This window comes from Chaetodon auriga, chromosome 11 (genome assembly GCF_051107435.1).
Source record: "Chaetodon auriga isolate fChaAug3 chromosome 11, fChaAug3.hap1, whole genome shotgun sequence".
NCBI classification, from domain to species: Eukaryota; Metazoa; Chordata; class Actinopteri; order Chaetodontiformes; family Chaetodontidae; genus Chaetodon; species Chaetodon auriga.
This window is the reverse complement of record NC_135084.1, coordinates 13816742-13840210: the sequence shown is the minus strand read 5'-3', so window position 1 is coordinate 13840210 and position 23469 is coordinate 13816742. Positions and strand designations below refer to the sequence as shown.

Sequence of the window (23469 nt, the reverse complement as noted above, 5' to 3'; positions counted from 1 at the left end):
TGCACTGACCCGCGTGTGTTTGTAAGCTGATTCACAATGTGACTGTGCAAAAAAAAGTCTTAGTGAAATATAATGCCTTATTTTTTTTAACACTTTTAATAACCATAAAAAAAAATCACTGTCAGGCAGCACATAAAAAAACCCATTTTGTTTATTGAAGACAGACACAAAAGGTTGTTAATAAAGAAATAATGCAAATGATCATTTCAGTCAGTAAATGCTGTGTACAGGAGAACCCTGAAGATACTCATTTTCAATGCAATCTTTCATTTGAAGGTGCTAATAAGACCACAAATACATCAGGGTGCTTCCCTTATTTCCACGTGGATCTTCCCCTCCCTCAAAATCCAAAAACCTCACCTGATACTAAATAGAAAACAGATGCAGACAGGGCTTGTATTAAAATAAATAAAATATGCAGAAACTGCCCTGCAGTTGCAATAATATCACTGAGCTCTTACACTAGATTTTAAGTAGGATGTAAAAAAGGTTTCTTTGGTTGAAAAAGGTAAAATGATGAAACAGTCTGATTTGCAGCAACCTAAGATATACATTTAAAAACCAAAGCCAACATAACCGACATCGTTACCACCTTTCACTACATGCTGTGTTTTCACCACATCCTCACCCAATATTAGTCTCTACAACCCAAAGTAAACAGGTCTATTCGCCATCACTCACATGAACTCACAATCCAATGTTCAACACATAAATCCTTTTTGATAAATTTCCACTTCCTCTCACCGCTTCAGCCCACATGACGTCTAATACTCTACATACAAGTAACTACATGCTTGTCTTTCCTATAATGTTTGTGTGTTTTCAGAAAAATGTTACCTTTGATGAAAGTCAGTAGCTGATTTTGATACCAGATAAATATTTTTTGCTGTCCAGCAACAAAGCACAGAGCGTCGAGTCAGAGCTCCGGCCTCATAAGATTTTACGCCTCTGCTGTCTCAGTCTTTGGGGTGAAAGGAGGACATGTTTTTTTTATACAATGACTTTATGTATAAGTTGTTTATTGAAAGCCGTCTCGTCATCATCAGAGCCTGGGTGGGGGTCGAGATGGCGGGGGTCCTGGGGGCCCAGGGGGTGTGCGAGATGGGGGGGGACCTGGAGGGGGTTGGAACACGGGAGGGGGTGCACGGGAGGGTGGCGTGGTGCGGGGCCCTCTCGACGGAGGCTTCGTACGGGGGACAGAGTTAGAGACCAGAGGTTGCTGTTCGGCGGGCGGAGGAGGAGGAGGAGGCGAGGGAGAGTGATGCGTGCGAGGAGGAGCCTGGTTGTTCGGGGTGGACTCTCCATCTTTAACCCGTTGGAAACTAATACAGCGACCCTGCAAGACACACAGACAGACAGCGACGAATCATCATCTCAGCGCAGAATACAGATTAAAATGCAGTGTGTCTGTGTGCAAAATCAATGAGCTTCTAAGATCCACCAGCCAGAGTGGTTTGTGGGAGTCTTTGTCCAGCTCTGCTGACAGAGGCATGTGTGTCTGAAGTGCCCGCAGGGCCCACAGAGCTGCTTCTGTCTTCTGTCCACACCTGCACTACAATCGCTGTGATGCTAGCAGAGACACGCGCTAACAAAGTAATCACACATACACACACACACTTTTGCAGGCTGCAGCTTTCCCCATTTCCCCTCCTCTTCTGTAAGAGCCTCTGCTGTGACTCGGCCCCTCTTGATGGAGAACAGAAAGTGGTTTATGTCTCTTATGTGCTTGACTTGTTGGAATGTAAAGGGGAGATTTCAATATCCCCACAATAGTTAAGAGAGGCCCCTTAGCGTTTAACATAATTTACAAGTCCGGGAGAATGGAACGCTTCTCTTATTGTTCTCATTGATGGTTTCCCCTCTCTGTTCACCGCATAGCGTCCTTCTGCATACACACACACATACACACACACAAACTCCTGTCTTCCTCAGTCAGTGCGTGAAGGATGGAGAGTAGGTCTCTGTGTCACAGACCCTTGGTGGTCTGATTATAACACCTTATTAAACAGAGAGGCCCTAAAGTCACACAGGGGCCAATAAGAGGACCCCAGCAGCAGTAGCTTTGTGACTGAGGGGGCCTTTGTGTGTTTGTGTATATGAGGGGTGTGTAATTGATGGAGGGGGGAACCCGGTTGGGGGGGTGACTGCTCCGGTCTTGTCGCCTGGGCCGTGGTGAAAGGGCCAGTTTGTGAGCAGCAGCACAACACCAGAGACAGCATATGGACACAATGAGAACACAAGCTCATGAATATGAGTGTGTTTGTGTGTGTGTGTGACTGTAAGCATGCCTCCAACAGAACATATGGCCTGAATGAAACCTCGGCCTCATGAATAACAGAGGGAGAGAAAGGTTAGGGGGCTGGCTGCAAGTCAGCACAAAGAAACATACCATTGGTTGCAAAAAGAGCAGCAGAAAAGTGGCAGAAAGGACTTTGAAGTAAATGATAAGTACGCAGATGAGCTGTGTGAGAGGTCAGCAATGTGTTGCTTGCGACGGTCAGTCTCCCTGTACACCCCCGTGGCTGTAAAGTCTGTCACTGCTTTACTTCCCCTCCTGGCGGTTTACTTCAAACCCCTCAGCTCCTTTTTAGGAGAAAAACAAAACCCTTAAACACCTCCAGCGTCCCTTTTCACACCACTCCTCTGTCTGGCCTCCGTTTCTCCCTCTGAGCCCCAAGACTTTGCCCTTCTCTCACAAACACACACACATAAAGGCAGACACTTTGTGGCCGTTCGCAGGGAACTGATGTGTGCGCACTTTTGTCACCATTACAGTAAAGAAACCAGGAGAAAGATGAGAGAGCGGAGACACACATCTGACCTGACAGCTTTGCCTGTCACCTCGCATGACATTACAGCGATCCACTCGCATAAGGAAGATGCTCCATGTGTCCCCATAAGAGTTAACGCGCGTCATAGACTGCATGTGCTGCTCTGAAAGGTCCAACACTTCATGCCGCAATAGCAGATCAGAAATGGAGAGACTGAGTATTAAAGGGTCTGTTTAGGTAAATTACACAAAAGGTTTATCACTTACGTCTTGTGGTAGCCATGCATATAGTAGTAGCTGCAAGTTTAGTGGTTATTGTGACAATAACTACACTAAAGATCAGCCTCAAGACAATTTCTAATCCCGTTTGTGTGCTTATGTTGATCCTCATGTATGTGCGTAATGTCACAATTTTCAAATTAGCGGCGCTACGCCACAATCCTTCCACTTGCTGCCAGGCAGCAGTTGCCCAGCTGACATTTACTGCTCTGGATAATGAGGATCACGACCTTCCTGTAAACACTTTTCACCGGATCTGCTTTCTATGGAAGAAATAGTCCCTGTGATAGCTGTTAACAGCAGTTACCAGTGAAACTGTTACTTGAAACAGATGCTGCTGATCTTTGTTCCATGGTAACTGAGCAAACTCGGTCTGCTAATGAAATCTGTCTGATTCAGGGAGTTAAACTGAAACTGTGTGAGGTGATGGAGGGGGGGTGAAGCAGGGGAGGTGCCGCTGTGCTCATTTGTGCCGCCTGTGTGTGCGGACAGAGGGATGGTGGCCGCCCTCTGGTCTGGTCTGGTCTGTGCGACGAGGCCATCAGTGCCATCAGCTCGGGGGACAAAAGAAGGGAATCTCTTCTGTCACAATATGGCTCGTGGCCTTTCAACTCCCCATCTGTTTGTGTGACGCTCACTCGGGAGAGCTGACACACACGTTACAGTGACACATGCGTGCACGCACGCACACACACTGCAGGGAGAGATCAAACGCGGAACAGGGAGTGTGGCAGAAACTGGCAGCCCGCTGATGGCCGTTTGCAGAGGCAGTGAAGCAGCAGTAATGTGGGGAGAAAGCAGGACGAGCTCCTCCCAAGCTCCTGGTTAACAATCTGCAATGGGGAGTCTGATCCGCGCTTGTTAACGCTGTGCTTTTCACCAGCCTCTTTGGGCTTTTTGTCATCCCTCTCTGCAGTTTGTCGTCCGGCTGCAGTTCCTTGCTTTTGCAGAGATGTTTGACATTACTACTGTGAGGAATTCACGCTGAGAATTTAGATCTACGCCTGGCTTTTGTCAGCATGAGAAATCATTGCTGTCTTTCATGTCTGATATGGCAACTGTCCCCCTCGCAACAAAAGTGGATTTCTTTCCACTCATTTCTTTCCATGTGAGAAGTAGCCTTTTATTTTCTGCAGTTAATGGCTCGTGAAGGGAGTTGTGGGGGCCATTGTTGAGCGGCTCTGTGAACCACAGCCCCACAGAAAGTGGCTGACAAAGGCTCAAGAAACTTCTGTCCTGATGACAGAGATGATTTGTTCCCCCTCTAAGAAGGAAAGAAGGATAAAATCATTGAAGACAACCACTTTTATGGACTCCAAATACAGCAACACACGCTTGTACTGTTCCATGAATCAAATGAGAAAGATGAATCAGGCCATTCAAAGAACAAATCAATAAATTTCATGGTGATACGGCCTCAGCTACGAGAGGCGACAATGACACCATTTACAACGGAGCAGATGTTTCACCATGACAACCGGTATGATGATGAAAACATGTCTGTGGGGTTATGGGATGCCATACACTGGGTCAAGGTTAGATAACAGGGCCGCTCTGCCCTCTCTTGCTCTGTCACACACACTTGGCCGGTGATGTCGTGATTTAGGACTTTTTTCAGGAGCACTGGTGGACGGTAATACAGCACATAACATTTTTTTCAGAATTTTACAATGAAACCAAGCAAATAAAACCCAGCTCGACACAGTGGCTGGTTTTACTATAATTATTACATTACAGCAAGTGTGTGTGTAACATGCTATTTGGAAACGTGATAGAAGCCCAGTCATTTTCTGGGACTCACAGGGAGCACAGAGGAGTACAGTCCTCCTGAACAAAGGCAGCTTTGATGAACACAGTGGTACCAGCGGCTCATTGAATCACCGTGTGTGTAGACAATCGGTACTGAGCTGCTCTGTTGAAGCTCTACATGCTGCTCACTGACACATGTTGTCTTTATGCAGTGTGACAGACAGACAAACAGAATGCAGATGCTCAATCGTCCACATGCAGAGACGGTAAACACATTGTACCATCCAAATTGCTCATAAAAACCTTTTAAGTGGTTGTTACCCACAGAGCAATCCCAAAAATGACACATAATTACTAAATTATACTTTTGTATCAGCCATCATGCCTGTTGGCGGCACATCTGATTTTCTAGTCATGTTTTAGGTGAAGATGAAATGTGACTGGCAGGCTCACCTCGTCTCCAGGAAGTGGCCTCATCAGAGATACCTGGTCGTAACCTCTCCTGAACAGGGCCCACAAAGCATCTAGCTTCCCCTGCAGGACCCAGAAAGAAAACACTGATGCAGGAAAAGACTTCAAATCAAATTAAAAATCAAATCAAATTAAAAACCTTAAAGAAACACTTAAATTCTAACTACATTTTACCATTAGACTAACCTTGATGGGTGTGTACCACCTCCTCTGCTGTGGGGCGCGGCGGGGTGGTTTTCGAGGCTTGGGCTCATATGGCTCAAATTCCTGCTCTGGCATCTTCACAACAGCATTTTTGGGTTTGTCCAGCTTAGCACCTTCCTCAGTAGACCCCTTCTCCCCCCATCGCACCTAAGAGAGCCACATTCAATTCTTTTAAGCATTGAAAATGTGTGTGTGTGTGTGTGTGTGTGGGTGGGTGGGTGGACAGACTTGAATTACTCATGTTGTTTGGACATAAATCTGTTTACACACTCACGCTGTGACTTATGGGGATAAAATGCAAGTCCCCATAATATAAATCATTACATTTTAGGGTGAAGACTTGGGTTAAGTTTAGGGTAAGAATTAGGGTTTGGTAAGTAGTGGTTATGGTTATGATTGGGGTAAGACACCAGGATATGAATATAAGTCTATGTAATGAAGGGTTGTGTGTGTGTGTGTGTGTGTGTGTGTGTGTGTGTGTGTGTGTGTGTGTGTGTGTGTGTGTGTGTGTTGTATGCCTACCTCCATGCGTTTGATGCCACCCACTCCTCTTCCTCCATAGTAGGATGCATCCACTGTGGGCCACCTCTTCTTGGGCATCCCGTCATCATCATCAGAATCCTTAGAATGAGATTCAGTTACATGACATTGCTCAACACCAATAATACTTCATCAATAAAAGCCTTTAGAATCACACCTAAATTATTACTATAAATGCAACTGCAAAAACAAATGTTTACAGCATTCCTTTATACCCACAGCGATCAATGTATATATGTCACTTTGTTTATGTTACCAGCTGTTCATATTAACTTTCATTGCATGTTTTGGTTATAATTATTTAACTCTTGCTAATTTCCAGACTGAGGGATCAACGGAGGACTTGTCAAGCTATGAAGGATGAGTGAACGCAAGACAAGAACTTTAAATCAATTAATAAACAGTTTACAGTTTTTTGGAGTTCTGATTCAGATGAATAGTTGCAATGAGAGAAAAGTCTTACTGGTTCTGGAGGAGGAGGTGGTGGAGGTTCTTTGATTACCTGAAGATTTAAAAATAAAATGTCACAAGGGAAATAAAAATATAATGAAGAAATGACCACAGTGTCCAAACACTGATGTCTGACGTTCAAACTTACCACAGTGCAGCAGAGAGGCCAGAACCACCACATCAGCAGCAGAGCCAACAGCAGGAAGACCACCAGCAACGATATGAGCACGATGGTGCCGTCGAACTACAAACAAACGCAGAACGGCAGCATTAAGATTAAACTGAACTGTAAAAGGAGAGGCAAGAAAAAGGTGAAAATGAAAAGCGAAAGTACTCACAGCCTCCTCTGATGAACAGACACAACAGAGGAGACCTCAGAGAGGAAGAAGAGAAGAAGAAGACGACTGGAGAGCCAAGTGGGAACAAAAAGGTTGAAAGGAAGATGATTCGAATAAGGCTGCATGCCAGAGGGAAACATCATCATGAGTTGTTGTGATAGTGCAGACTACATACAGACAGGAAGTACTCACACATTCAGTAGTAGTGATGTGAACAGAGCTGGTGATGTAGGAGAGGCCCTCGTTCATGCTGACCTGCAGGTAGATCACCCTGCAAAACACACACTCATGACTGATCTGATCATCGGACCAAGAAACACACAAACATCACGCACACACGTGTGCACCCTTGCTTGTGTGCACATTTTCCCAGCCTGGTTTCAAGCCACAGTTAGGAACTCGCCTGAGGTATCGAATACATTCCTTCATCCACTTTGTCCATACTTGCTGCTTTATAAGCACACCAACATGCTGACATAGACACAAAGCCAAAGCCTTTAAAGAGGTCAGGGAGTTCTCCACCCACAGAAAGAATCTCTTCTGTTTGGATCAGACCCAAACCTCTAATGTGGAAACCACAGACAGCTAAATGACTTCTTATTCTCCAGCACTCAGCGCTGATATCTGCAGCCATAACTGCACAAAGATAGGCCTGGTGCAGACAAGAGACGGGAGAAAACGTGTAGTTTTTGGTTGGGAAGATGATAGGATAGTGGTGTTGATGGGAGACTGTACAGGCCTGAGGTAGCGGAGAGGAGAATGGAATCTTTAGTTGACGGGTTATTCACAAGGCAGTTAAGAAATATGAACGAAAACAAGACGTGTTGGCCAAGACTGCTGGATGCTGGATTGTAGTTGAAGGCTTGGAAAAGAATGGAGAGACAAGGGGGGCATTGAGCTCTGGGTTTAGATTTGAGGAGGGGGCAGCAAGGAGGAGGAGGTCACTGCAGGGTGGGAGCGAGGAGAGGAAACAGAGAATGGGGGGATGGTCGGAGGCGGGCCTTTCCTGTTCTACATCCCTTCAGCGCTGTCCCTCCCCTCCGAGATCCCCGCTTCACTTCCTCAATCACTGACTCTGCTTTCACCTCCTCGCCCCTCCTGCATCCTCTCATAACTCATGCTGACACTGACTTCAGAGCAGGAAAGTGGCGGTGCAGGTGCCGCTCATCTTTTCTTCCACTTCTTGCCTCCCTTGTCTGCCCCTCGCCGTCCTTCCCGTTCATATGGTCAGCCCTCCTTTCAGGCATGCACGGTGCTATCAGCCCCTCTCTGACAGAGAGATCTCAGCCCCTATCAATCATCAATCTGCCCACTATATATGTCTTTGCCCTGTGTGTGTGTGTGTGTGTGTGTGTGTGTGTGTGTGTGTGTGTGTGTGTGTGTGTGCAGGAGGGGGAGCTGCATCCGGAAGGTCCCCAGTCAACACAGATTTGTGTGACGGCAGCGTCAATGACTTCATTACATGTGATAAGACTCGTGTGGAACCGGAGGTGAGTGAGGGTGTTTGGGGTTTGGCTGAAGAGGTGAAGCTGGGAGCTCGAGTCCCTGAGACCTCAAGACTTAACAACCTCAAAAAAGGAGGCAGTTCACCTATAATATGATCTGACATTAAGGGGTGATGTTTAGGGCTGCAGCTAAAGATTTTTTTTCATTATTGAATAAGTTTAGCCTATAAAATGGCAGAAAATAGTAAAAATGTGTTCTATTTTGAGGCGTTTTTTTTATAGATTATTGGTATATTTGTCCACTTCCTGATGCGTGGGCTGGTTCCTCCTGATGTGGGTGGCTCCATGTATGACAATGGCTAATATGTGAAAATCTAATAGTTAATTTTAACCTCTGTATTACTTAATATATGAGTCATGACTATTTTTACTGGTCACTCAATGACTTCAATGGCATATTCTTCTTTCTCTTTAGAGTAATGATCTTTCATATATAAAAAAAAAAATCATGATCATCATCAGTCATAATTTAACATCACTCAAGAAGACATCTTCTAATTCCATGTTTTGTCTGTCCACAGGTGCTCAATTTACAGTACCATATATTTTTCTTGATGAGTGGCTCAGACTGAAAATAAGTGTGTGTATATAGCTTTGAATCAGATGATCTCGGGTGTTGTGAGGGAGGATTCTGTCAAGACGGCTGAAAATAGAGCTAGTTTAGCACACCACAGTTTACAAAGGAAATCAATTTGTGTCACAAACACCTGTCCAGCCTGCACAGCGGCCCTCTCACTTCACTAAATCTTTCCACCTCCATCGGCACGTTATTGCACCGCAGCCCAGAACTCATCAGCCAGCTGTTTGCCCCCCTCTGGGCCCTTCAGCCATTCACAGCTGACTTCCTCTTTAGTAGCACTTAGGTTGTGAGGCAGCGTTGCCTCTGCTCTAATGGGCCTCTGTTACATGGAAGGACGCCTCCTTCAGGCACCACTGCAGTGTGTAATGATGCTCCGTGTTCTGCCCTGCTCTCAGGAGGAGCAGCCCAACCTGACTGGCAGACTTATTGGGATGGAATATTTGCTGGATTGTGAGTTAAACAAATTGTTCGTCAATCCCCCAAGACTTTTCTGTATGTTAAAATAAAAATCCCATATGGCACATCTGTAATAACACATGAGTGAAATATACTGTGTGTGACAGACTCTTAAATCTCCCTGCTGCCACAGTGTGAAAACAAAATGTATTTTTTCCCCCATCTCTGAGCAATACTTCCCCACCAAAGCAGTACTTCTCACTGGCGGACAAGACAACCTCAAATCACACTAGAAATCTGAGTGACAGCAACAAGACAGATGATGACTGGGAGGTGTCTGAGGCCGCAGGCTGGAGTGTATAATTATGCACAGGACTGCAGGCTGCTGGGCCTCGGTCCTCTCCGAGCTCAGCCAACAGCATCGCTCTGTTTGCCCTGCAAGAAACTTCTGCTCTGAATCACCGCGAGCAAAGCCGGAAGCCCTCGGAGGAAACTTTACAATGCCCCGCCGACTCCACTCACACTTTCGCTCTCCCAGAGTGTCAGACAGAGATTGGGATACATCACACACGCACACACAAATACACATACACGGTTGCGAAGGTCCTCTCCAGCAGGCTCTCATTAAGTCGTGTTCCTGGGCTCTACTCCTGTTGTCCCCTTGTGATTGGTGTCTGGCTTCGTTAGCTGTGACAAACACTGATTGATCACAGACACTCAGTGACTTTGGCCCTAATTTGTTCAAGGACGGCAGTCTTCTGTGTCCACAGCAAACTTGCGTGCAGCTGGCAAATATCTGGGCTCAGAGTGTCACAGCTGAACATGGAGAGTTTGGCAACTGGCTGACAAACGGTATGGAGGTGAAAAGGCAGTGAAAGCGCAAAGAGATGTGCATCTTACCTCCCAACCTCCTCTATGACAGGCGCAGGGCAGAGCAGGAAGGTATCTTCTATTCCAGCTGGTCTCTCATCTGCACAGGGAAAAACAAAATCATACTTTGTGAAGCAGACATTTTAACATTTGCTGCCTAAACATGGTCCCACATTTCTCTTACATGCACAAGCCAAACCAGAATCCCATGATGCATTTAAGTGTGAGCATTATGTATTACAGCAATTTGGTCTGATGAGAAGCATATGAAAAAAACTGATCCATCAGATTTCAGTGTTCTGATAATATATATTTTTGTTTGTTTGAATGTATTTTCCAGAGCATTATATGCTCAAGAGACTAAATACAAGCAGGAAGTCTTATGTACTCTTATGTAAAGGCCCTAAACTTGATTAATGACTGACACAACCTTTTGCCTGGTTGCTTCTGATATTTACTGTAACATGAATTATTAGTTTTATCCTGCCAACCTGTGCAAAATGCGTTCTGCTCTTTTGTGTGTGTCTGTGAGTGTGTGTCGCATGTATACATTTGCAGAACTTACCCACAGAGTGTGTATCATTCAGTTTGAAGCTGCAAAGGACCTGGTCAATGTTTCTGGCATGGAGAAACCCATTGCCTCTCACCACCACCTGGAAACTCTCTGAGACGAGAACAGAAAGAGAGCTGGCACCATCAGAAATGATCAGCAACATGCACACTCATGCATAACAATGGTAAGACACATATTTTCTGTTGCATGTGAAAATATGAGATGTAAGAGATCAAAATTGGCCTCCTATTTTAGTTTGAAGTGGAAGAAAATTTCTGGTGTACCATTATGGTGAGTGCTGACAGCAATTTCCTTCCTCTGATGTGCTCAACTTAAGTGCACGCCTCATTACTGCTTGTTTAGATCTGTGTGCTTGTGTATGTATGTGTGGAAAGGCCACAACAAGCTCCAGTGGTGCTAATGCTAAAAGTGCTGCTATTCACAAATATGTGCTGTACAGTAGCCAGAAGCTGTGTGCATGTGTGTGTGTCTTTGACCTTTAGCTTCCCCCAGGCGCTGTTAAAGCGCACTGACAGAGGCTTGCCAGCATATGCTGGAGTGTCTATGTGGCTGCTACCCAGCATATGTTAGAGAGCGGGGAAAAAACACTTGCTTAAAAACATGCCTGCAGGGCTGACAACAGCACAGCACTGTCAAAGTAGGTCTGACCTTACCTATGGCGCCATTAGCACGTGTGTGTGAAGATATGTGGATACTGGTGTATGCACTGTGTGTGTGTGTGAAGTGCCTTTGTGTTTTTCTGAGGAATGTTCACGCGTCTTGATGTCAGTATGTGCATGCATGAATGTGTGCAGACATGTGTTTGAATGTGTGTGCGTGTGTACATGCGCGTGTGTGGTCTCTGGCTGTGCACCAAGGTTTCCTCTAGCATTATCCTGGCTGATAGAAGTGAGCATTTGCCACACCTTTAACATTTAAAGCTCCAGCGTGAAGATCACTGGATAAAAACATCACAGGGTGTGGGTGTATATGTGACAGTGTTTCCCTTAAAGGTCAGCCATGCTGCTATGAAAAGCATTAAATGCAGATACACAAAGAGAGGCAGAGCTGAGTGGAGGAAAACAAACATCACTTTACATCTGTTTGCGCATCTCTGCATGTTTACAGATGCTGTAAACATGATGAAGAGTGCAGATTTGCTGCTGGAGCAGATGCAGGAGGAAAAGTGGAGATGTACAAACAGAACAGGCACAAGTTGTATATATTATATATATGTAGAATATACATACTATGAAATGCATTACACATTAGTTTGTACAGACAGCGCAGTTATCCAGCCTCAGAAAAGTTAAATTTCTAATGTCTCGTAACAGTGCACACAGCTGACCTCATACAACTGCCTATCTGCATGTGTGTGCAAGTTTATTTACAGATCCTCACTTCAACTCATTGTGCTGATGTCATGTCTTCAGCTTGAGTCAGTTCCTTCATATATATAAACACACATACACACAGTCACACACACACACCACTCCATTAACCGCACACCTCATTACAGACAGCCTAATCATTTACTGTTAACCACAACCCATGTCTTCCCCCTCCTCCTGCCCTAACTTTAATGAAAAACACATCACAACAATCAGAAGAATGAATTACAACTATACAACAGATCATCAGATAACTTGGATTGTATTAATTGTCACATAAACTGATGGTTTGTGTGGTTTGTAGTGGTTTGCAACCTCAACAATGTGCAACTTAATTAGAGGTCTTAGCAATAATTACTCGCAATGCTTTGTTCCTTGGCTGCTATGGCAGTCAGCCGCCTTCATACAATGCTACCGTAAAATAGCATGAGCTGCAACTGGGACGGGGTGCGTGTGGACACGAAAATAAACACAAATCAACATGGAAGTGGTGAATAGCAGATATTAACCCAACTGCAACCATCTGTCTAATTTTGAGACTGCTGATTGTTCTTTTTTGTGATTATTTATAATGTCCTTGAATATTTCCACACTAAAAAGTTTGCTAAAGATAAACATGGTCAAATACTCTGTATAACAGTATCTTGTTGGTTTGCATGGTTTATGTTTTATTGATCTGGACATCTTCACAAACACACACACACACACACACACACACACACACACACACACACACACACACACACACACACACACACACAAGCAGGCTTGATGGGCTGAAAGGTCAGTGCTGTCAGACACATGGTGGGCAGGGACTGGTGGTGTCCTGCTGACATGTACAACACATATGTTGCTGCCCTCTCCTCTCTGCTTTCTGCCTGCTTCTGTGTCCATTTACATCTACACCTGAACGTTTGACAAGGATTGCATGACTGTGTGTCTCTGTGTGAATATAACACATGTACACCTATGTGCACATGTGTCTTGCTGGCGTGGAGAAAATGGGGTACGGCTTGTCCGAATGGCGGCTCTTCAATCACGTTAGTGCGACAGGACAGTGAAGGGCAGGGGGGGTAAAGGAGGACGGGACAACAAGGAGGAAAGGGTCAGGCGTTAATGAAAGCAGCAATCTCTGCTGTCATGTTAGATCTAAGGCCCGGTGTGTGTGTGTGTGTGTGTGTGTGTGTGTGTGTGTGTGTGTGTGTGTGTGTGTGCTTGCATGCATGTGTGTGAGGGGAATCAGTGCTGTCATGTCAGATAGTGTGGCCCAACGTTCACTGTCCAGTCTGATGGCCTGTTTGCAGGCAGCTCGGTCTGGTCACTTCACATCAATGTGAGGGACATGTGTGTACATGTGCTCGCAGATGTGTGTGTGTGTGTGTGTGTGTGTGTGTGTGTGTGCAGACTAAAGAACATCCTAACATGTGTGTGTTGGTGTAAAGCATGTATGGTATGTGACTACATACAGGCAGGCAGAGAGAAAGACAGAGAGAGACTGTCACAGTACCTATGAAATATGTAAGCATGTACTTATATTCAAATGCTTCAGGATGGATGGATCTGGGTAGATGGTTAAATTTAACACTTGTCCACAGTCTTGCAGTTCAAAATAAAAGCAAACTCTTGCTAATTATACTGCAGGAATAAGCTCTGAGTAATGGACAGAAGTGAGTTACTTCTCCAGATTGCAATTTAAAGCCATTCATAAGCATAAGATTAAAGCACTGGGATCTAAAATAAAAGCTGTGTATTATTCATGGTGCAACAAAGGTGAACGCAGTGCACAACAAGCATGTGTTCAGCACAATACAATCTTTGCCTCTCATTAATTAGGCCAGAATCAAGTCTTGGTTAAAGTGGGTCCTTGGTTTCTTAGTTCACTGACCATTATTCTGCTCATCAATCGAATAATAAATGAGGCTGTTGGAGGATATTTGGGCACATGTCAACTGACACACTCAGGCAACAGACCAGAGTCTGGAGTTATCACATGGAGACAACTGTGATTCTTTATTATCCCCGCCTCATTTTTGTCCTTTCAAGGCAACAGTCTCATTCCTCTCCTTCTGTCCTCTCCTCTCCACATCCTCTCCCCTCCTTCATATCCCATAATGGATGCTAATCTCCATTGGTCGTCCTGGTAGCGCGGCTGCAAATGCACTCTCTTAAGTGAGTCCTAATAAGGTCATGTCAAAGCTCATCCATTCTGCTGGCTGCACAGAATGGCTCTCTCTCATCGCTCTTATCCTGTCTCTTACGTCCTGAAACTGTGCAGATGCACAAGAGCTGGACATGGAAAAGGAGGTGAGGAGGAAGACAGGGTTGAAACAGCCATTTTAACATATACGATGTGGCAAACTAGGCCAGAGAAGCAGCCATGCTTAAAAATTCAGGGCTAATTCCTCTGACCAACACCCGCCACCCCCCCTCCCACTTTTTTGCGCGCACGCTGTGCTGAAGCGGCTATGCTAATTTCCCCCGGCCGTGAATGACAATACGCTCTCTGTCACTCTGCGGTCATAAGCGTCCGTGCGATTACTCAACCCCATGTTCTACTCCAGAGGCTTCAGATGACTGTCATCTGACACAATCGCACAACGTGACTGCCCAGTGTCTTAACAAGCAGTGGACAGATTTGCTCCTCACACCTCTTACCTCCTGCACACACGCTGGACGGCTCTGCCGCTAGAATCTCAATGCAGGACTTCTTGATGATCTGAGAGATCAGACAACAGCAGAAGGAAAAACACAGTCACAAACAATTAAATGACATAACAGTTTTTGGTTTCGTGTTCCTCGCTGCGTATGGAGAAGTGTTTGTCTGAGTGTACATGTGGTATGTATGTGTCATACCGAGTCAATGATTCCCCTGAGGGCTTGGAAGCCTCCCCATACAGGAAACACATGTTCCACAGTGTCTGCAATAGTTGCAAGCTAGAAAAACACACAGACATAGAAAGAAAAAAATAATTTGCTTTTTTATGCATTTGCTACATCTTCAATATCCTTTTGCTGGATCCTACCTGGGTCTGGTTGAATTCTTTGACCCCTACACAGTAAACAATGGCTCCCATAGATCTGGCCCTCTCTGCCTGCAAAAGAAAAAAAAATGCAGTGAGCTTAAAGGATCTGATAGGCTTAAGAAGCCAAATGCATCTCCAAAAAATACATCAGCATCAGGCATCTGTGTGTCCGCACAGTAGAAAGTTTCAGACAGGGGACAGACGATGATGAAGCTCTGAGTAATTCAGACACTGCCACAATACCAATGAGCAGCATTTGTCTGCTTTGAAAGGAGCCGACCAAGGGGCACTTTTAAAATAGCCCCAGAAACTAAACACATCCACAGGAATTACTGAACTTCTGTTCAGTGTGGATATCCAGTTGATGGAGCACCAAAGCTATTTATGTCCAAACTGCCGGTGCATCATAAAACAGAATTAACAACTTGAACAGGAATAGAATAGACACCTACAGTACCGGGACCCTCATGGTAATGCTTGCAAGACTTCAATCTAAAATCCTTTTTCATCAAGTGTTCACAATATTTTGTCTACCCCTCTCACACCCCTCTGCTGATAACACATCTTACCTCTCGCTGAGCTGTGCCGAACTGCCACTCATTCAGTTCTCCATCAGTCAGAGCGATGATAACGCTGGCTGTCCCTGCAAAACACACAACTTTCATGTCCTCTGAAACAATTCAGCAGATGCAGGCTGACATCATGAGGATCTTAGACCGAGCTTACCGTACTTCTCGTTATGTATCTGTGTATTAGCCTGCAATTGCAAAGAAGTCATTAGTCAAGATTCTGAACTGGTTCAGTAAACTGCAAAGAAAGAACAGTTTCAGATGTTATAATAGCTTGCAATGGGTTTCTGAATATGTTGATGTTGTTACAAAGCCAGCCCACAAACCTCACTTTACTGAGTGTGGTCTGGCCAGGCTCACAATGCATTAGCTTGGGACAGGTGTCACTTCAAGTACTCTATGAATGACCAGTGACAGAAAGTCATTCATGCTCTGACCTACTCCTCATACTAATCTAACTGGTCTTGGTTCCAGCTGCCAGGCTCAATTAATCGTCAGTTAATTTTTTCCAGAATAAAATCTTGTAACAAAGACTATGGAAGTTTGATTTAGGCTGGTTTTACCAACGTCTTGGGTCCTCAGCCTTATCCTTACCATCTCCAGGCCTAAGTTCATAAATGTGTCTCCTCCAGGGATGACCCTTCTCAGAGCTGTTAAACCTCTATTGATGGCCTCTCTGTGGGTTAAACAGACAAATAACCATATAAAATGCACTGGAAGAAAGCCACTCTTAGGGAAAGACATTCTCAATACAGCAGAGGGAAAGAGGAAGGTAGAGAGTGGTTTGAGTTGGCAAGTAATTGTGTGGCTCAGTAGTGTCCAAGATCAGCTCTCAGCCAAAGTCGGTCAGCAGACTGAATGCAATGCTTTGTATTAGTAGGTTCCCTGAAGCTGGATGAACTTTGTATATTTTAGATTTTCAGTTGCAATCTGTTGAGAAAATCTCAGTTTTCAGTGGTTTCCAGACAAACACAACAAGAGGGGACATGTCCACCAGTGTAATGTGGGACCACAGGGAGGCAAAGATCCAGACAGAAATAACAGTTCAGGTGTTATTCAGCTGCAGGTCTCACCTGTTCTCAGTCAGTTTCATGATGATGTTTCCTCGTGTGGAGAAGACAATGAAGGACATTCGCAGCATGGGGCTGAAAACACACAGTTGTTCTACGTTAATGTGGACAAACAAAGAAAACATCCAGTTAATTTAATGACTAATCCTGCTTTACCTGATAAATTTCTCTGCCAGCTGCTCCACGAAGGAGTAAATCTCTATCCAGTGATTCTTCACACTTCCAGATCTAAAAAAAAAACACAACAAAAAAACCCACAACTTTATAAGGAAACAATGTGATGTTGCCACAGATGACTAATTGTCATCAGACACAGATGGGATTACTTCAGATTACAACAGGATTACTGAGAAATGTAGCCAGCTCTCCTAGGAAGTTTGGACTTATTCATACAGAAAAAAATCAACAGATTAGTTTTTGTCTGACAAGATAAAATTAAAGATTACTGTGTTTATTATGCACACCAGTGATCTAGGGATGGCAATGCTAACCTGTCCTCTTTATGCTAAAGTAAGTAAAACCATGAATAAATCTTCATCTGTACCTTAATAAAACTGTTTTACCCTCCTTTAACTTCAGAAAGCAAAAACCTCAAAAAAAAAAAAATCAAGAGCTCCAAGTTCCCTGATAATTAATGAAAATCTGAGCAACAGGGTGATCACCTTTTGTAGGATGTGATTCAGATTGGCAGGACATTTGATACAGTCATGTTTGCCACAGGATGAACTGTGAGAACTCTGAGGATCTCTAAATCATCATCAGCCTGCAAGTACAAATCCATATCTGAACAATAAGGCCATCACATCAGGATGTGACTCAAAGGCAGTGGACACACATGAATACGTACGAACTGGATTTAATGGCTATGAGATATAGATACAGATGACATAGATACTCAGGAACAACAGTAACAGTTAATCTCGTCCACGTTTGAGGACATTCCTCTGGCCACTCAGTCACATTCCATTACTGCGGACAGTAACCTGTCAGCGGTGAGAGCTGCTGGTTAGCCTGCTACATGCTGCTGTGTCCATGACAGTCTCCTTAATGAAGCCCAGTCCCAGGGGGCTGCTAATGGGGGCTAATTGCTGCTGGGCCAGAGGGTTGAGGTTAGACAGGGACAGATGTAGCAGTCTGCCTCTAGCAGGGACCATGTCGCAGGCAGCTGGCCTGTGTGTCTGTGTTTGTGTGTGTGTAGGATCTGTGTTTATATGAGCGTGCATGTGTGTGTGTGTGTGTGTGAGACTGTGAGGGGGAACAGATGGTCCCAGTGAGCACAGCAAGTCTAACAACAGGTTGGGGTCTGCAGAGTGAAAAGGCTGCAATGTGAACAACAGCGGGACACAGTAGTAACACTCAGCAGGGGGTAAATATGAGTGTGAGTGTCTATTGAAGGACGCAACATCAAACAGCTTCTACCCCAAACTCAGCCAGGCTGTGTGTGTGTGTGTGTGTGTGTGTGTGTAACAGGGTCATAAACACAGTGAAAGTCTGAGCTGAAGACACACGATGACTCCTCTGTGCTTCTGCTTAAACCAGTCGCTTCCTCCTCCACTTCCCTTCTTCCCAGGAAGTGAGGGTGCGATTAAATTGTTTTGTGCTTTCATGTAACAGTCGTTTTGGCTTAATCTTAAGATCCATAGAGTTTACTGATACACGTGCACAACAAAGCTCAGTTTCAATCCAGTGTGCAGGGCGGAAATGCTACTTGACCGAATTAGCATTATCAGTCCTATTCTACATGCAGGAATGATTGGTTAATAAATTAATGAGATCTGATTATTGATTAACTATCTAAGTGAATCAACCAGCTTCACACAAGATTTGCTGTTCTTCTCAGTTGTGTATCAGTACATATCTTTGGGTTTTGGACTGTTGTTCATATAAAACAAGCTATTTGGAGACATTACCTTGGGCTCTGGGCATTTTTCATTATTTTCTGGCAGCGTTTGGACTAAAATATTGATCATCATTAATGAAATAAGAGCTTGATCACTCATTAAATAATCCATCTAGTCACTGCATGAGTACGTTGAATTGCTTTTAAATACTGCATGCATTAGGACAGTTCTCATGCTCAGCAAATGTTAAGTCAGTTCATGTACTGTAAACACACCACGTCTTTACTGCTTTCATTAGACAGCCACACATCTAAATCACTGCTTCATCCAACCAAGTCAGGAATTACCCTTCACCTTTCTGCCTCCTGAGTTTGTAGAATATCAGGGTATGATCTCTTTTTGACTGCAAGCACTTGGGTCAGTGAAAACAAACCTCTGTTCAGAACCCAGCCATATAACACAACACCTATTATTCCTTTTGCGGGTAACCAGATAGAGAGGAAAAATGCGGCCTGGTATTTGGTGTGGGTCAGACGTGGAGTGTAGGAATGCAGGAAGCTGATAACGTTTTCGTTTTTCTAACGTTCATTCTGCACACACGCATTCTCAACACAGTATGCATCACAATCTTCTGGATCGCAAAGCCAAAGCCAAAATGAAAAGGTGAAGACCAGTGTGGACATGTCAAAACATCCCTTATGCATGACTTTAACTCTGCTATCTAACGCTGAAGCATCAGATTAGGTCACTGTGTGGCATTTAAGATCAGAAAAACAGCCAACAAGTCAGTGCCATCTCGGGAAAAAGAGCAGAGGCTTCCTGAAGGCTTGCTGAAGCATGCAGGTCCTGACAGTCAAACAAACAGAGGCGTGCCAGAGACTAGGCCATGCGTGACGTGCCACGCTCCCCAGGCTCCTCCTAAACTTTTGGAAGCAAAGGGTAAAGACTGAAGAGCGGCTGACAGATGTTGCTGTGGACTCGGAAAGATCATGAAACATGTCGAAAGCAAAGTAAAATGTCACTCAATGCGTCCACTTTCACTGCTCATAGGTGGTGTACGTGGGGCAACTGAGGACATACAGTGAGGTTTTTGAAAAGCATTACCTCACCGTATTCCCAAATGTTATACACAGATACCGCAGTGTTTAACTCCTTCACTGCAAAATCATTGCACCCAGTCCCTCTATGTCTTTTTTTTGCTGTCATTCGATCTCTCTCTCTCTCTCCCCTCATTCAGCATGTTTTGACATGTCTGATTGCTCTGTGTCCACACGCTTAATTTCACCTTGCAACTGCGGCCAAGATACAACAAAAATGCCAATTATAATGTCTGAGCTGCGATGAACAGCAGCGCAGTCTGAGACCGCAGAGAGATCTCACACAGATAATTACTGTGTAGTCAGGCTTACACAAGCCAAAAAGGTGGCAAAAACATCCTCACTGAGATTATCGACTGAAAAATCTTACTATTATGAGATTTAATATGTTTTTTGGGGGCTGTGGGGTGGCTGATTGTGCATTCCTCTAGGCTTAGAAATGGTGCCACCCAAACGTGCAGAGAGTTCAGTCCATATAAGTGTTAAAAATGGCATAAAGCTGTTCAAAGACTGGTTAGTCTGAGAGTTGTTCCTAATGTTAGAATTGGGGTTAAGGGCGTCTTTGTGGTCTAGAGGTCTAAGAGGCACAAGTAATAGCAAGGTCTCTGATTCTAATCAGGCTGGAGACCTTTGTTTATCGTCCTCGCTCTCTCATGCCTCATTTCCTGTCAACCCTCTGCTGACTCTCATCAAATGAACACAAACATGCCCAAGAAATACTTGAGGAAATAAATTGTGTTATTTTTGGTATAAGTCTAAGATCAAAGTTTGGATCACTTCTCTAAAGATGCAGTACTACCACTCCATCTTTAGAAAAGTGACACATACTTATGACAAATACTTCAAAGGGGAATGTGTCATATACTTATGACACATACTTCAAAAGAGGGTTTTAAATAGCAACTGTAAAATAAATATATTCGCTCTCAGAGGCCTTTTTCTGGAAGGCGAGTGGGTGACATACTGGTGAATTGAAGAGCAGGTAAAAGGCAACACAAGTTAAGACGAATTAAAGGGATTTTTCATGACTTGGCAACCCAAATACTGTTCTTCCTAATGGCTTATTACTGATGTATAAAGCATTAATAAACGTATTGACCAATGATAGTTTCAACTTCAAAAACATGGCACCAGTAACGATGTCATGTTCTTTTCTGGCTTCTTTGTTCCATAAAAACATCAACCCAATCACTAGTGTGTTAAGAAACAAACAACCCCCTAGAACATCAGTAAGGAGTGGACCCTGCTTCTCTCCACTACATGGCCGGTTCAGGATACAATAGGCCTACAGTAGATGAAGAGAGGAGCAGTTTCAAGGATCACCAGGCCACATACTGCAGCACCGCTGTGGGGCAGCTGCTGCAGCTGTGTCCGCAGGCGTCATCAGCCTGAAACTCTATCCATCCTGCTCGCCCTGCCCACATCCCGTGGGTAAAGCTCATTCTGTTTGCCTCTCCACTTTGAACCGGACGGAAAGAGAAGAAAAGCATGCCACAATGCCCCAAATATTCGTCCTGCTTCCCTACTAAAATACTGTATACCTGCGCGAAAAGGCACACAAATAATGACGGTTAAAGTCAATTTGGACGTGCTCTCCGCTTATCAATGCCACTGATCAAGAAACCTTACTTGGGAATGATTTGTACTACAAAAAGCAAACCTAAAAAAAGTGTCTGACTTTACAAGATCAAACTTATATGATACTTTTTTTTTCCGGCGTCACTACAATAGAAACGAGGGGACTGAATCTGACTGATGCGCGCCGCGTTTCCAAACAACTGGGCGGTTGCATGGCAATGCGCAGCGATGAGAAAGTAACAAAGCCATAAATAATCTCGGACACTCACTTGTCCAGGACAAAATAGAGGTCGAATGCGCCCTGACAGGACCTCTCCTCCTCCTCCTGTTGCTCTTCCCGCAGCTCTCCTTTCACCGACACATCGAGGAAGAAAATTCCCAGCAAAGCCAAGGCGAGGAACATGCGAGTCTGTGTCCTCGCCATCTTTCCCGGTTACAGTTGACTACCAACACAACACCGTGACAAGTGAAGAGCTTCACATTTTCTCTCTAGCGCCTGTTTCTGAATCGACTTTTCTCCTCGGTGTTGTGTCCTGTGAGGTGGAGCGCATTCAGCCCACAGGAGTGTCGATAAAGCCGGGCTCTCCAAGTCTTTCTCTTTCAGATGAGAAAAAAAAATGCAGTGCAGCAGGGCAGGATGGAGGAGAGGAGCGACACCCGAGGAGAGACACAAAACTCCACTTTTACACAGAAAAAAAAAGCCCCATGAAAAGCAGCGAGCAGTTATGGGGTGGGATTACCAAAAATAACAACAGACTATGTGAGGCTGGAGGAGAAAAAAAAAATCGGCCTTGTTTTTTGTTTGTTCATGTTTGAAACATCAGAGGAGCAGAAATCATGGATAATTGCCTCCATGTGATTTATTAAAATTAAATTCACGTCCTTTGATGCAACGTTTCAACTCAATATTTCCCTCTTAGAAATAAATAGGCAGGCCAGCTTTCACGTGGTCAGTGATTTAATATAATCTTTAGTAAACTGTCATTTTGTACCTTCTTTTGAATAATCAATAGTTTGGTCATTTTTGTGCCTCAATTTTTTTTTTTTTAAAGTTTCTCCCATTCACTACCTCTGACGTTCAACCCTCAACTGGAAAACAAGCGAAATACAGAAACAAGCGCAACTCAATTAAGTGCATGAATGCAAATCGACCCATGGAAGGATGTGAAAGGCTTGCAGTGTGTTCCTGGGAGTGTCATCAAATTTACGAACATAATGCAATAAGATATTAAAATTGGAGGAAATGTAACCTAATATAAAATTAAACATTTTTCAGCCTGCAGTGCATTTGCCCTTTAAGCAGGCAGATGGAGTGCGCCCGAGGACTCCCCGGCGAAGGCTTTCATGTGTTTCCTCTTTCTCATTATAGAAAGTTGGCTCGATAACCACGAGGACATTTACCCAAACCAAAGCTTTGATGCAGAATAATCCATTAAATGCTCATTAGACAGAAACATTTAGTTGATGAATAATGTATTTGCCCGGTGGCAAAGCCAGACCACCCTGCATCATATCATGTAATATTGGCCAACTTTACATTTTCCCATTGCCCACATGAGCCAGGACGATTTCCACCACTCGTGTAACTCTCGCGTAGCTAGACTCATTGTTTCCAGAAATGTGACCAAAAACTGTCTCTGACGCCCACATAGCGTGTGGATTCTGTGTAATCTGAATGAGTGGAGTGACTTTCATCTAAAACCATGACAGAAAATAAGATGTCCCAATAGCTCCACAGACACACACACACACACACACACGCACACACAATGATTTTATCTGACCAACTGCAGGCTAGGGGAGTGTGTGAGGTCCTGCTCTAAGCTCACAGTTAAAGGAAATTTGGGCGCACTGCCTCAAACTGTCCAATTTCTAAGCAACAATGACTCAAAACATTATATTTCATCATTTCACACTGTCTACAAGATGGAAATATTACTATTTTGCTCACAGATGCATGCATGCACTGGATGAACCACCAGATAAAGACCCCATAATGTGCCTTATCGGTCAGATCCTGTCCCGACTGGCGCCCATATCTCTCTTCTTCATAGGTTCTGACTGTAAATCAGATAAGGGACAATTAACCGAAGACTAAATTCAAAGCATGTGAGGGCGCGCGCGTGTGTGTACGTGAGCGCGGACGTGTTTACATCAATGCGCCACGCTTCAGTGCGCTCTCTGAAGGGGATAAG

The 23469-nt window shown here is 44.4% G+C and overlaps 1 protein-coding gene across 1 annotated transcript; it reads right to left on the bottom strand.

Moving 5' to 3' along the window:
• Positions 1 to 134: 134 nt before the first annotated feature.
• Positions 135 to 21926, bottom strand: antxr1d (ANTXR cell adhesion molecule 1d). The gene is made up of 18 exons (XM_076742891.1): positions 21544 to 21926; positions 16915 to 16986; positions 16762 to 16833; positions 16283 to 16364; positions 15846 to 15876; positions 15689 to 15762; positions 15120 to 15188; positions 14950 to 15030; positions 14752 to 14812; positions 10718 to 10816; positions 10183 to 10252; positions 6994 to 7072; positions 6612 to 6707; positions 6477 to 6515; positions 5996 to 6094; positions 5456 to 5620; positions 5252 to 5332; positions 135 to 1336 (listed from the first exon to the last, which is right to left on the bottom strand). The coding sequence occupies exons 1-18, from the start codon at positions 21696 to 21698 to the stop codon at positions 1043 to 1045; spliced, it is 1719 nt and encodes a 572-aa protein (XP_076599006.1). The 5' UTR covers positions 21699 to 21926; the 3' UTR covers positions 135 to 1042.
• Between the last annotated feature and the right edge of the window lie 1543 nt (positions 21927 to 23469).